Here is a 15680-nt window from a genome sequence, read left to right on the forward strand (position 1 = left end):
GCACACGCGTGCGAGAAGGTGTTCGGCTGGTGCATATGAGATGGCTTGATTGCTCGCGCGCCTGTTATTATCTCTTATGTAAACAAATGCGCACGTTGAATGGTTGTTAACGGAGCTGCCGTAGTGCTCGGAAAATTTTCTACATCGTTTTTAGAATCTGTTCTTCGAAGTTTTTAGTCGAGGCCGAATGTCTGTTGACAGAAGGACATTGCACTCAACTATTTCGTAGAACGGTTTCAGAATTTTGCAAGAAATATAAGGATTCAATAGATTGGCAGTCTGTTAACAGATTCACAAGTGAATAATTTAGATATGAACGATCTTGTAGAAACCATCCGCGACATGGACGAAGTGTTTGAGGAGTATGCAATGATAAAATACAGTCATATCTTTAAAAATATTCAACATTTCTTATGAAAAAGGAGACTCCTCGAACGAGAACATTTAATAAAAATGGTACTGGAAACCACACGTCGGAGAAACTGTTTTTAAGATGACAGAAAACGATGGAAAATACCACACGCCAGTCTGTACACATTTTAGAAACGCCAACTGTGATTCAGGGATTGAAACCCATTGTCAAAAGTGTATTCAAGTGACCACAGCAAGCTTGAATGGACACCTTGTACATCTATCACATATTTCACATTTCATATGCACCATTCTGAAAGTATTTTCGGGAGCGATTCGTAGGGAAACACGCATGCAGCACACACACGCTTCACAGAAACTTGCAGGAAGATGTAGTTAGTGAGAGATTAAAGTGTTAGTCGCAAGCTCTTTGGAAGAAGGAAGTTCGTAAAAATATATATCTGTTCTGCTTTCGTCAGATCGGCAGACTGAAGAAAATTCGGTACACTGGTCCGTGTAAAATCATTACGTTTATTGAGAATAAAATCATGTACAAATCCATTCTGCTTAAGTGCGAGCGACTCTGTGCAGTTTTCCGAGATTCCCTTCGAGAGAGAGACAGACTGTATTGTTGTTCCTCGTTCTTCGTACCTTCTTTTGTTAAAAAGATTATTTTCAAAAAAAAAGTATTACGTGGTCGTTAACACGTGGCCCCAGAACACCGAATCGACTCGGGAGGAGCCGAGTTCGGCGAACCTCTAGATGCAATAGTAATCGAGAAAAATAAAAAAAAACAGCTCCACACATGCTCATGCTCGTGTCGCAAGTTTTAGGCATGCTCAAAGTCCACGGGTTGGAAACCTGTGCTTTTTGTTCGAGCTACTTCTAGCTAAATAGAGTATTATAGATTAGGTCGCCTTTGCGCACAGTGCGATAAGCGATAGCTTTTGACTACATCCATTAATAATAGGATACTCGATTTTCTTAACTGCAGGAATCATTCTAAAAAATAAACTGTAGATTAATAATAGTGTTCGTTCTACTTAATAATTTTTAGACTGCGAATACTACTGATACATAATTCACTATCTATGAAAATTATTAAGAGAAGAAATCAATAATTATGTAACTACTTTTTCTTATAATTAATGCACAATTCATTTTACAATTGTTTGCAGCGAAATTCCTAAGTATTGCACTGTGCGACAAAGCGACGATAGTTCTATTATATTATCACCCACTTGCTTATTACTTTTACACGACGTGCACACACTAAAAATCTAACATAATAATAATATTCTCGAATTGCACGATGCGCGATTGTGTCGCGTCACTTGAGCACGAAACAACGACGAAATAAGGATAAATAAACTATACGGTGAGCGCGCGCGCGATCCTTCTAATATTTCTACGTGGTAAGTACAGAAAGACTCTACGCATTTCCTGTGTTCGGCATGCTCGTGTCGAACACGATCGTGTCACGATAGGATATAAAAATTCTATAACGGGACTCCGTTTTAGTCGTTGATTTTATCTAGAGAGGCAGAGTCCCGTGCTATATATATGTATATACATATATAGTCGTTAGTTCCATTGTTACAAGTATAAAAATCACAGTGCAGCCGTACTCTATCGTTTGGCAAAATGAGTCGATTAGTGCCGCCACCGTTGCTGTCAACCTTGCTTTCGTCCTAGCGCGAAGATCATGGTCGAGATTGAGAACATGAGTCGCCATGAACTCGGCACTAAAAGGAAACTATTCGGGGTATTAACGCTTTATCTACCGTTAACACTAGAAGTATCGTGTAGTAGGCACAAGTATTCTAGTGTTTCTAGTAGCTCCAGTAGTTCTAGTGTCAAGCAATTTTAGTTTTCGCTTTACTTGAAATGTCGAGATGTTATGATGTGAAGAACGATATTAAAATGCACCGTGAACCACCTTATCGATTAAGAGTTAATCGGCTGAACCCCTTGCCATACAATTCTGCATAATTGTACAATGATCCCAACTTCTCTGCCTTTAATCATTTCATAGAAGGAAGCAGAGTATTTATATACATTAATGTTTAATTCAGAGCTAAATAGTAAGGGGTTCTCCAACCCTGATTAGTTAATTGACTATAGAGTTGTTTTAACCAACCGAGTCGGTAGACAACGCGTTAATGTTGCTAGCAGGACACAGAAGAACATTACTAGGACTTGTTGACCGATCTGATCTTTGGCTTGAGGCTTTGGTCAGGTGCTGGCGGAGGTGGAGGTTTTTTATTGTAAAAGGGAGCCTGGATTTTGACACAGGGAAGCGCGGTGGGCAGCAAGGGCTCTCCGGTCTTCGGCAAAGGGCTGGGAAGGTTGTTCGAGTGCTCAGGCTTCATGTCAGTTCTGACCGTGAGCCCCTTAACGTTTTTAACCGTCTTCTTCTGCATCTGTTGGATGCGCTCGGATATCTTGGCGCCCAACTCCGTTCGCAGCGAGTTTTTTCGTGGTCGAGACTCTACAGAGGAAGAGGTTGCAGCGACGGTGGCGGACCGATCGGGTTCGATCGATTTTCTGTCGTCGGTTTGGTTCGGGGTCTTTTTGATATTAGTCTGGCTAGCGGCGAGCAGCATCGACTTCCGGCTCTCGATGCTGTTGCTGCAGCTGATCGCGTCCGGGTTAGTGGTCGAGATCAGGCCGGTCTTAGTGATCTGCAGCTTCTCTTTCGACGGCAGATTATCGCTGATCGTGGACACGCGATCCCCGTTTGATCGTCTGTTATCGGTACGAGGCGAGAAGAACGTGACCACCCTCTCGTACACGTTTTTACCGATCGTGTGACCCGAATTCGGACCGTTCGCCGCGAACTTCGACTGTCTCCGCGGCTCTATCACCGGTACCAGGCAACATACGTACTTCGTGCTGAAGGTCTTGTTTTTCGTGCACCAGATCCCGATCAATGACAGCGCGATCATCGGCACGATGCCCAGGAAGATTATGAACATGGCCAACACGAAGTCGTTCCTCGCTGTAACCGCGGATAAAACAAACCAAGATTAGAACAGTCGAGCTTCTCGATTATATAGAGATGTTGGATCGTTGTGGACCGGTAATGGTCGCGGGATAATTGAACAAGATCGATTCACCGTTTGGATCCTGCGCCGGGCCGCTGTCCTGGGATCCACCCACGCCAGGCTGAGTGCAATCCGGCGGCCGGAAGCCCCGATTGCAGTGGCAGTGGCCCAAACTGTTGCACACGCCGTTCCCACCGCAATTGTTCGGACACATATCCCCGTGGGTGACCGTCGCGGCACGCATATCGGCTACCGACATGCACTTCTGGTTCACGCACATCTAAATCGGTTCCAAACGTTTATAGTAATCGCATGCACCGAGTGCATTTCAAACAGGTCACCTGAATATCTCCATTGCTATAGAAAAGAATGCACTGCCACGGTGCATTCGCACAGGAGATATGAAGGTTGACCTTGTTTTTCTTAAATGCAATGTTGTAGGTCTTTATTTATTTTCTGATAGGGCGTTTCAAGGTGAATGCTTTTCAGGTTACCTTGCCAGGTGCGCACTTAGCGCCATCAGGAGCGAGACCAGGGTCCACCTGGTTCAAGCCTAGATCAACAATCGCCGATCTACAAGGAATGATCTTCCCTCCGTTGTTGATGAACGAGTGACTGAGAATCGCCACGGACTCCATACCGAACTCCAGCCTCTCGTTCAAGTGCTTGCAATGCAACATCCCGCAGAGAAGGTCTCTGAAAGCGATCGGAGTCTCTTATTAAGAATAATTCGCAAAAGCGCAGGTAGGTCTGGGTTCGAAAGGATCGCGAAAATCGTCTTACTGATCGGTGCACTTGACGTAGCTGGTCTCGACGCGATTGTAGCCGCAGTTCCCATGCCTGGTGCCCTTGTTGTTCATATCGTAGCACTGCGCGTCCGACGATATACCAGTGGGTCCCCAAAGCAGCTTGCACTGATCGTTATGTGTCCTGCAGGAGCCTTGGTAACAGAAAGCCTTGCCCACGTTACAGGACTCTCCGTCCATCTTGAAGATATCCGGCGGACAGTACTCGCTTTGTCCGGTGCAATACTCGGGCAAATCGCACTCGTGTTCCGCGCTTCTGCACTCTGTACCCGCTGTCTTTGGCTTGCAGGTCTTCAGGTCGCAACACACGCCGGTGGCGCAGCTCGCGTTGGCGTACAGCATGCAGGTGGTGCTGTTGCAACAAGGATTGTCGCAATTCTCTTTCAATCCGCAGTCGCATTGTTCGCCGGGCTCGACGAACCCGTTTCCACAGAACGGGCTGTCGAACAGTTTCTGCGGCTTGTTGCGAAGACAGTAGTCCATGCCGTGCTCGAACGCCAGAGCCAGATGCTCCAGGGAGCAGGTCGACCAGTGCGTTGGCCCCGACGAGCCGCTCGACGACGCCATTATGCACCTACAAACAAGGAAGATGGTAGTGTTTTCAAATAAAGTATACAAAAAGTAGCTTCTTAAATATGCAACTAAGATATTCTAAGGAGTCTATTGAAAGTTGATGATCCTGAGGAATGATAAATCTTTATGAATTTTTTTTCACTACACCATCGAAGTATCTGAACCAATTTTTCTTTCGCAGGAAAAAGCAGGACCATCGTTCAAGGTTTCTTTTTGTACCCTTTTCTCGACAGATTTTTCAAGGGAAGACAGTTACTTCTCTTCGGGACACTCGCAGTCGCTGGAATCGTGCTCCATGCCGAAATTGTGGCCCATTTCGTGGGCGACCGTCGCAGCCACCAGTCCGACGACGTTGGAGTGATCCATGGAGACACCGCCGGAGAACTCGTACGTGCATATCGGCCCCTTAAGCGCTTTTCCAACCACGCCTCCCTCGAAAGTGATTCGCCTGCAAGTTTCGAAACAGTTTCACAGTTTACCGAATGTATGCGTTACAACGGCGCCTTTCCACGGATTCGAGCGAGAACTCACGTTAACAGCTGGGCGTTGTCATTCGGCATGTCCTGGACCAGCTTCTCCCTTCGATAGCGGAGGAAGTTCGAGAGAGTGTTGTCCCCGTTCGTTGACAGCGCTATTTCGTCCGAGTCCGACCAGACCTCTACGCCGACCAGGGCGATGAATATGTTCAACGGCATGTATAGCTAGAAAAGAACGCAGGCTCTTCAAGTTCTCTGGATTACTACACTGAAAATACTCTCGAAGTGGTACCAACCGCGTTGATGATGTTGGCGATGTCCTTGCAATGGTGGTACACTTTGTCAAAGTTCTCGTCAAGCGCCGTGTACTCCTTCTTGTCGATCACCAGCACTAGCTCCACGTATCTAGAATGCCTGTTCGCGTTGTAGGGTCCTCGGATCAGCTCAGCCGATCTCTTGTGCTGCAAGGAAACACCTTTATGTTTAACTTATCTCGATAAACAAATTTTTCTTACTCGATAGTTTCAACGCATATTTGCATGCTCTAAATTTTCAATTAATCTGTGATCACTAGACTTTTACGCGCAGATTATTTTGAATAATCTGGTATTCCATCATCCAATCGCAACTGATGATTCAACGCGTGAAACCACGAAAGGTACCGAAAGGTGTAAATTGTTTAAACAAGCATGGGAACCGTTCCCGAGGGGTCTAGAGTGTCCAAAGACAATGGTCTGTCGGTTTCTCTGCCATTGTGAAGGCAACGACTGCGTACCCTGGCGGCTCTGTTGACAATCCCGCGGTGCTCGCTGCCAAGAACATGGTGCGGCGTTCCCTCGTAACCTGCGCGAAACAAAAACCCAAGATCATCGGTCGAGTTCTCGGTAGAGTTACACTGGACAAAGAGAGGCCGAGTAGCCGGCAGAATCTCGCTCCCACATTCGTTAAGACCGTTAAGGAGAGACCAGTCCGGGACAGGTCTTCCAGTCCTGTAAAGGAGCACAAGCGCCCCGAACCGGGCAAGGGTAATAGATCCGGAACACGGCCGATTCCGTCGGCGTTTTCCTACGATATCGTTGGGAACGAGTCTGGCCGCGATCGGTGGCAATCGTTTCAAGGTTTAGGACGATAGACGGTAGCCAAAATCGTCGAAACTCCGGCCAAAATGAACTTATGACCTCGTCTTTAGACTGCGGATCTTCTGCATTTATGACGAAACTGAGCCAGTGCACTGATTAACCTTACATCATTAAGATTGACATTTCTATTTTCGCTCCGCAAATCCGCAAAGATCCGCAGTCACATTATCGGCAAATAATTAACTTGATTCTCAAGCTAGGATTTCGACGTGTTTCGCCACCGTGCAGATTTTCACAGGGCGGGAAATGATTCTGTTTACCGCAGGTGTGATTGGCGACGAGATCCTTCTGCCTGTAGACATAATGCCTCGAGTCCAAGGATTCCGTTTCCGGATGAATGTGATGAAGGTTCTCGCCGTCGAAGATGACTCCTCGTAATCCTCTGCAAGTAGACAACGCCACCCAGGATTCGGGCACGTCTCGCACGCTGCCTTGGTAGTGGCAAAGCTCCTGCGAATTTCAAGGAAACATTCCTTTGGTTAATCCGAGAGGGAGCGAAACGGCAAGGAGAGCAAACGCGCGGAGGATAATTAGACCGAGAGAGGGAGAGAAAGAGAGACAGGGAGATGCGGTAAAGGATTCTCGGCGCGCGATGGTACCGACGAAACTCGAGACTGCATATTCACCGGAGTATCTCGTGTTTCGCGCCCATCCGTCCGCTACAAATATAGTTGGCCCACATTCTGCCGGGCCAGTCATCCTTTCCTCCTTTTGCTCCTTCGCACGGCGGTCGCGCTATCGAAACACAAACGAAACGCAGAACAGCGGTTCAAGACGCTGCTCCAGTTGACATGCATGGGATTAGGTACGGGTGTTCCTCGGCGCGCGAAATAGATTCGAGCGCTGCACAGTGGGCCAGAAATCGATCTTTTTTCGATAAAAATCTGCCGACAACTCAGTTTTTCATCGATTCAATTGGGATTTTTTTTTAAATGTTCGTGAAGGACTTTACTTTGATGACGTGCTGCGCGAAAATCGTTAACTGTCACAATCAAGAATCCTTATCTACAAAGCCCAATAACTCTGATACTTCATCCGCACATACCACTTTTGCATGTCGGTGTTGTGCTTGCCATCCTTTATTCTTAGAGAGCTTATAAGTGGATCGGATGATAATAACATATGTCGTATAATATCTATATTTGTCTTTTTGCGGCAACATATTCGGGAGTTTTCAGCTCGTGATATCCTGAAGACTTTATTATTTGCCTCTTGTGGCTCTTCTGAATGCAAACCACCAATTGCCAGTTCATACGTAGAGGTAGTTTATATCATGGATAAATTTTAATAATAATTTATTTCTTTATTTTTTTTTACAGTTTAAAATTTTGCGGTTTAGGGTTTGGGGTTAAGAAGTGTCGGCAACTCACCTGGGACATGCAAATTTATGGTATGAGCGGATGAAGTATCGGAGTTATTGTGATTGGGCTTTGTAGATAAGGATTCTTGATTGCACGTCATCAAAGTATAGTCGTTCACGAACATTTAAAAAAAAATTCCAATTGAATCGATGTAAAACTGAGTTGTCGGCAGATTTTTTTCCAAAAAGATCGGTTTCTGGCCCACTGTGCGCTGGGGTGAGAGAAGCTCTACGGAGGTTCACAGTCACTCTTCATTAGCAATTTTCGCCTGAACCTGATGAAATTGATTAAGGGGGGCTTAAGCCATCATCTCGCCAGTTTCCAATTTGTTTAGAAAAAATCTTGAACGTTGCAACTTTTCGGACGATTTAATAGTTGTACGCGTCTGGATTCGGATTAGCGATTTTGCGAATGGCAGACCTGTACGATCATGGTTCTTTTCGTGGCAAAATTGAGGGAGGAAAGGAAGTACAAAAGGCAACGATTAGTCCATTTCGGGCGCGAGACCGCTCGCAGCATAACGAGTTGGATTCATGGAATTTCCCCCATTTAAACGGCCGAAATTAGCTCGTCCGCTTGTCTTGGAACGACGAGCACAAATAATTCGCAGCCGAGAGAGAGAGAGAAAGAGAGAGAGAAAGAGCGAGCGGGCGACGGACGGCAACTGGACGTGCCAATTCATTTATTCAATTGCGTAAAATGTGGAACCGACGACAACGGAGCGCAACGAACTCGCTCGATGAAACACGGCCGACCATCCGCCTGCCATGCCGGCGCGGCGCGATGCTTTATGCGTGTCCATTAACCGTGAATAACGTCGTTGACAAAAATGTCCATCGACGCCGGGTGTGCTTCAATCTCCGGACAACATGGCAGAACTATTTTTCCATCTCTCCGGACAGTCAATATCGCGGTGCTTTTTTCGAAATAGCACGAGCTTTTCGGAAAAGTCTGGCTCTCGGGAAAAAATGACAGGGAACAGTTGAACAATGTCGATGGCAATTGTTTCTGTCGATGCTTCGATGTCTGGACAACGTGGGAAAATAATTCACCGAGCAGTGAATAACGCGTTGCTTTTCGTAGATATAGGTAAATTGAAGACTTGAAATGGAAACCGGGATAAGTGCCAAAAATACAAAAAGATATTTTTTCAATTAAAACCGTTCTAAGTCCCATCGCCAGTAACCTGAAATGCACACACACTTTACACGTATTATTCTTTGGCGCTTAACATGCTTTTCTATATAGGAGTTTTCAAAAAGGGATAACTCGAAACTATGATTTCGGCACTTACCCCGGATTTCATTTCAAGTCATCAATTGGAAAAATAATCGGGAATAGTGGAACAACGTCGACGATATTTGTTGGTATCAACGCCTGGCGCTCTAATCTCTGAACAAAGTGGAGCAACAATTTTTCTATCACCCGGAACAGTCAATAAAGCGGTGCTTTTTTTAGAGATAGTCGAAGCTTTTCCAAAGATGGGTTCGACTGCGAGTAAATCGGAAAACTAACAGGGAATAGTTAAACAACGTCGAAAATCAGTAAACAGAGCGTTGTTTTTTCGGGATAGTTGAAGTGTCTCGAAAGATGAGCCTGTCACTCGGTAAACCGGAAAAATAACAAGGAATAGTTGAACAAAGCAATTGTTTCTATCGATGCCGGATGCTTCAGTCTCTGTCCAACGGGGACAACTATTTGTCCATCTCTCAGAGCAGTCAATAACGTGTTGTTTTTTTTTCGAGATACATACATACATAATTGATGCTCGAGTTTAACTCTCGACAAGCATGGAATAGTCGAACAAAAACCGGAAGAGCATCGAGTCCGACCAGGTCGATCGTGCACACGATGTTCGTCAACGTTATTTAAGAGTGATCGATACCCTCGAAACGTCCCTGGTGCTGTCCGTCTACAATCTATACGTGCTCTATACCCATTCTTGTCCTGGAAACGTACGACCGACCCTGCCTGGCCCGTGAGTCACCGTTATCGATTCCGGTGTTCTTTGCACCTGTATACCTCTGTCCGATGGTTCCGTCTCGAACTGGCAATCGGACGGAGACAAAGAGCCTACATTTACAAACCTCAAAGCCCGAGGTAGCTGAAGGGACAACCCTGCGAGATTCATCTAAGGGCTTTGAGGCGTGGACGGAACCTAGATCTTTGGTGATCTGCTAAACTCGTGATCTTTGGAGGATTAGCCAGAGGAAGGGACCATGGAACAGAATTTTACTTGCAATTTTCAATGGGACATTTTCAATGTGATCCGATAGCAGAAGGGACCTCGCAATAAATTTCTATGCGCAATTTTCGACGGGTCAGTAGCATTTCGGGTCTTCGGAGGGCTAGAATAGCAGGAGGGGCTTCGCAAACAAAATTCTACCTGCACTTCTCGACGGGATGCCGATCTTTAAGACTCCCGACGGGCGAAACCAGCAAAATGGATCACGAATGGAACGGACCATGGAATTCAGGATTGGGGACGGTCAACTGCGTTCATCGTCGACGTCCTCAAAGGCAGATCTATCAGAAGACAGCACGAAATAAAATTCTACTCACGACTTTCGACGGGACATGGACCTTATACGATCCCTGGTGCTGATGTCTCTGCTGGTATCCGACCGGTATGAGATCGGTGTTGAGTCTCAGGTCGAGCACCCGCTTGACCCCGTCCAATTCGAAGCCCACGGTCAGCACATCCGCATGGTCGATGTCCTGGAAGCAGAAATCGGTCGAGCAATTAGCCGCCTTGTCTCCAACTGTACGACTGGTTTTCCAAAGATAACGGAGAGCTTATCGAGCGTTGCACGCGTTCTTATCGGAACCCCAGGTGTCCCGGTTTCCCTCGGCTGAACCACGAGATAAAATTCCGAATCGGCGTTCGAACGCGTTGTAATCGTTTCGGAGCTCGACATTATGCACCTGTTGCATTCGACGCGCGCGGCAACGACGCGACGATGCGCCGAGGAGCAAGATAAAAGAAGAGACGCGCCACGATCGTCGCGGAAATTGATTCTCCGCGCAACCTGTAATCACTGGAGCTGAGCAATTAGCTCGGTGAATCGGCTTGGACTGTGCTTTCTCTTCCAGGATTAAAGATCTCGGTGAATCGTTATGTATAACGTAGTATATCCTCGTTGAAGTTATTAAAGATAGAACGGCGATCTCATTTGGCTCCTGTTGCCTACGACTTTTATTTTGCATGAATATACGCAGTCCATTAATCAGGGTTGTCGGGCAGTGCACAAACTGACAGAGTTCTCTGTGCATTATCCGAGAATAAAAATAAATTACGATGAACCTTTAAATTCTTATACACGCCTTCACATATTAATGTATCTTCTCTTCCCACCTACTGATTTCAAAGTCCATTATATTCTAATGAAATGTCATTTGGAAAATTTTCAATTTTGCGCCGCCTCCGAAAAGATTGTATTGTATTTAATATTTTATTTTAATCAATTTTATTAACACAGTTGGTGTGTATTCATACAAATCAAAAGGAAATTATTTCATACTTATTTTTGTTTTTCTTGTGCATTTTTTTGTTTTATATTACCAGTTGGTCTGTGTTCTTATATAAATTAAATGAAAAGTATTTCATACTTTTTGGTGCGTTTTTGGTTTTATTTCATACTTCCCAGTGCATTTTTTAGTGCGTTTTTTCGAAGTTGGTTTAATTTTTTTTTATAAAATTTTTTTTCATTTCACACTTTTTTTTGGTGGAACGATCAGAATTTGTAGAACACCGTAGGATGGTTTATCGGTGTTATTGGTTATTTGCAATAAAAACCGCAAAGAATGGAAAAATGCAGTTTTCAAGGGACCAATCGGGACACATATCCTACAAAATGCAGAAGGTTTCGTTCCGATTGGTCCATCCATCTCGGAGTAATCGGTGAACATACATGAAATATTTCAGTTTTCGCGAATAAAATCGTAAGGAATAAGAAAATGCAAATTTTGCATCTACGAGATGCAAAAGGTTTCGTAATCGGTGAACATACATAGAAAAAAGCGAAAAAAGCGTGAAAAAAAACAAAAATAAAAACGTGGTAAAAAGAGGCACATACGGATCGAATTGAGTAACCTCCTCCTTCTTCGCAGTCGGTTAAAAATGTCCAGATTTGCTCTCGAAAAGACACGCAAAGAAGAACTCCCGAATAAACGGCCATCTCGAAGATACGAGCAGATCGAAACAATGGACATTGGCGTCCTAATTTTCCAGGGAGCTTTGACCACGCGGCCGGATAGTAGAGCATTTAAACGCTTTCGGGCTCGGGGATTGAGTTTTTCGATGGGCGGGCGCGTGCCGGACCGTGGTCCAAATGAATTCACGGTTCTCGTTTGCGCCCTCTCTCTCTCTCGTTTCTATGTTTAATTCATAGGGGACAAACCCCGACGGCCCACTTCCACCCGCGACAGGAAATATCGTGAATGTGCATACGCGAGTTCTCCTCGAACCTTGTACCTGTATACGCCGCTCTGCCAGCCGGAGAAAGATCTTTAACAGGACCAACGGGTCTCCCGAGGATCTCGGCCGAATGCGAGGCCGCCGTCGCGACGCCTCTTTAACGCGTCGTTCTGTCCCGCTGGGAGTTTGGAGCGACAGATCGCTGGCGTTGAATGCACTCGACTATAAATTGTTCGGGTAATGTGTGCGTCTTTATGCGACTTTGACGTTGACGGAACTGCAGGGTTGAATTGTTAGAAGAGATCTAGATCGTCAGAGTCGACGTATGTTCACGTAATCAAATTTAAATTCAAAAATGAATCTTCCATCCCCCAAAACAATTACTATCCAGCAAAGCTTGCCTCGAGAAGGTCCTCTCGAATCTAATCGTTCAATCGACGCTCTCCTCCAAGAAAAAGCTGTGAGGAGGATCCCTCCAGTGGGCAGCGTCATAGTGAGTGTCATAGTGATCGTAGATAACGAGCGGAGATGCCGCAAGGGTGCGGAGTCGATGCACTTCGGAGGCGAGAGATCGACTCTCCTGGTCGAGAGGGATCCTCTCGAGGTACTCTCGCTGAGGAAGCGTAAGAACAAATAAGGCTCGTCTCCCGCCGTTGAGAGTGCAACGATGACCTTGATTGCACAGCGTTGTAAAGTGTTGCAGCCACTCAGGATTTAATAGAACCGAGTTTCGGGAGAGGAAAACTAGTCACGCGAGTCGAGGATCCGACCAGAGAATAAACCGCGTCCGGAAGCGGATAAGTCGGGGCCGAAAGCTGCGGCCCGATAAACTTTCGACGCTGTTTGACGGTTTATCCTGCACTCGAATCGCTGCGCGATAGTTTGCGACGGCGGTGTAACGCGCCGGAAAGAAAACCGAGGAAAAGGAAGCCGGGGGGTACGGGCGCAAAGGGATCTCGCTGCTCGCGAGTGCATTCCTTTATCCTGCTCGCTGTTTCCGGCCACAAAGGGAAATGGAGTGGCTCCTCTATCGCGATCCTCTATACTTTACACGGCCGAAAGGTTTTCCTCGAGCAACCAAATTCCTCGTACCTTCGAACCGCCGACTATCTCGTTTTATCAAAGCAAAGTGCGACCAATCAGATCCTTTTATCGGATTTTAGCGTAACATCTGTCTGTAGGAATGTATTTGTTAAAGTGTTCCTTAAAAATGTAATCAATCATGAATTAATATCAGTGATCGATTATAATCGGTGATTAAAAATTAATCAAAAATACGAAGTTTCATCTTCGGTTGGATCAACGACGTCGCCGGATCGATAACGCGGGCGACAATCGTGAAGAGCACGGCCGAGGTTGCAGGAAGTTCAAAACGCTGATAAAGACCGGACGCGTTCCCTCGTTGTAAACAAAGAGGCTGGTCTGACACAATGGAAATTTCCCCGTAGATTGCGTTAATCGTCCAGAAAAGTGACGTTCAACGATGTCGGTGGTTTCTTTGGCGGTATCGGGGCACCTAGGACGCGGAAACGCGCAGCGTCGTTTCCTTCCTTCTTGGTTCTGGAGGCCGGCCTAGCCGAGATTAAAAGATGCCTTTCATCCTACGCTACCTACAAAGAGCTCCTCTGTACGTCGCCGTACATTGTGCCCTCCGCTCTGCTGCGCACTCGTTAACAGCACCAATTTCCACGAAGCTTGAACAATTAATAAGGACCGTCATAATCACGATATCGCCACAATGGATCGATTATTCGAAAAAAGCGATAGTACGGCGATAACTACATCTACAAAGTGATCGACGACTGTTACTGAGAACTTGTTAATCTTGCTACAAAATAATGAAGATTGTGAAAAGATAGATTCGATTACTGACCTAGTAGCATAACAATTCCATGAGACGGTCAGATACGGTATCGATGAATCAAGAAATTGTTCGATAGTGCAATAACCTTGTTTACTGAGAACTGGTTAATCTTGCTACAAAATACTGAAGATTGTGAAAAGATAGATTCGATTATTGCATCGATGAGTCAAGAAATCGTTTGCCAACACAATGGGCGTGGTTTCGTTGCTTTCGGGGAGTAAGAGCACAGCCCCAGAGGGCATTATGCTCCCAAACTTACGCCTCCATATCAGTATCGCCAGATGAGGGGAATCACGGTGAGATGATGTACCCCCTCTCTGATGACCAGACCAGTCCACGGCACGGGCACCGTAGTCTACGGTCTTAGTGAGGGACGTTGGAGGATAGTGGAAGGGGAAAAGGAAATGAAGCCGGTTTCTACCTCATCTGACGACACTGCTCCATATACATACGTAGATTGCGCAGAATGGGCGTGGCTTTGCAGCTCTCGCCGGAGCTAGAGCAATGCTTCAGGTGGCAATAGGCGTTCCCCGAGCAACCGCGCGGCTATGGATCGCTCGGAGGGAGCGGGATCGAGGGGCCAAACAGAAGCCGTCCGAAGGACAGAAATGAAATCGAGCGGCGTCAGCACCCGGCTTATTTAAATACGCTAATGACCCGCGGAGCCTGACGGTTTTAATTGCAGCGCGACCCGTTTGATTGCCCGGGTCGCGCGGCGAATTTGATTGGCCGGGCAGCAGGTCCCGTCGATCAATCGTCGTCCCGAACGGACGACAAGCGTATTTGCCGTGCTCGATCGAACGCAAACACGGATCTCGCGTCCCGTTATCTCGCCCGGTTTTATCAGACTTTCTGTTGTCGGCTCGGCTACCGAAACACAACGCCGAAATCGGCGTGCGCGTAAAACTAGCACACCATCGATTCCAATGCACCGGTAATAGGAGCCGCGACGTACCGCAATAATACGGCATTACGCCATAACCGACGGATTTATTGCGTTAATTTCAAAATAAACATCTGGTCGGTAGCGCTCGCGATCACCGCGGACGATCTATCTGCGGTCGACACGGTCGCGCCAGAACCGACGCACGCCGACGTTAACGAAAGTAATGCGGATTAGCGGTTCGCTAATTGTTTAGCGCGATTTGATCGACGAGGAAACGAAATTCTCGTTAACCCGTGCACCGCGATGCATTATGATTCTGCACAGTCAGCACGGTGTCAGGATCTCGAGAGATTAATAGTCCTTCCTGCAGGCTTAAACATTGTAGACCGCAGACATAGAAAAAATTCCGAACTACACAGACAACAATTGACGAGCTGTGGAAAAATTGTAGGGCTTCCAGAAAGGGCCTATAACCCATGGAAATATTCGAGACCCTGCAGAAAATATTATGGTGAGTGCAGAAGAATTGTAGGGCTTCCAAGTAAGGCTAAAAATGCAAGGAGATATTCTAGGCTCTTTGGAAATTATTTTGAGGCTAGCGAAAAAATTGTGGAGCTTCCATAAAAGGCTGAAAGCTCATGGAACATTGTAGAGTTTGTAGAAAACACTCGCAGAGCGGGCCCAGAGATCATGAAAACATTGCAGGACTCGCAGAATCTATTTTGGAGCGTGTGCAAAAATTGTGGGGGTTTCAGACAGG

The 15680-nt window shown here is 46.2% G+C and overlaps 1 protein-coding gene across 1 annotated transcript in view; it reads right to left on the reverse strand.

The window, feature by feature from the left end:
• Positions 1-15680, reverse strand: part of Meltrin (disintegrin and metalloproteinase domain-containing protein meltrin) — a 56727-nt gene that overhangs the window by 5476 nt on the left and 35571 nt on the right. Inside the window, exons 3-12 of the mRNA XM_076439029.1 lie at positions 10316-10471; positions 6653-6842; positions 6029-6096; positions 5550-5714; positions 5309-5478; positions 5034-5225; positions 4182-4778; positions 3893-4094; positions 3471-3678; positions 3241-3352 (exon numbers count right to left, since the gene is read on the reverse strand). Coding sequence (XP_076295144.1) covers positions 3241-3352; positions 3471-3678; positions 3893-4094; positions 4182-4778; positions 5034-5225; positions 5309-5478; positions 5550-5714; positions 6029-6096; positions 6653-6842; positions 10316-10471 — 2060 coding nt within the window. The remainder of the gene's footprint in view (positions 1-3240; positions 3353-3470; positions 3679-3892; positions 4095-4181; positions 4779-5033; positions 5226-5308; positions 5479-5549; positions 5715-6028; positions 6097-6652; positions 6843-10315; positions 10472-15680) is intronic.

The sequence above is a fragment of the Lasioglossum baleicum genome, chromosome 15 (assembly GCF_051020765.1).
Source record: "Lasioglossum baleicum chromosome 15, iyLasBale1, whole genome shotgun sequence".
NCBI lineage: Eukaryota > Metazoa > Arthropoda > Insecta > Hymenoptera > Halictidae > Lasioglossum > Lasioglossum baleicum.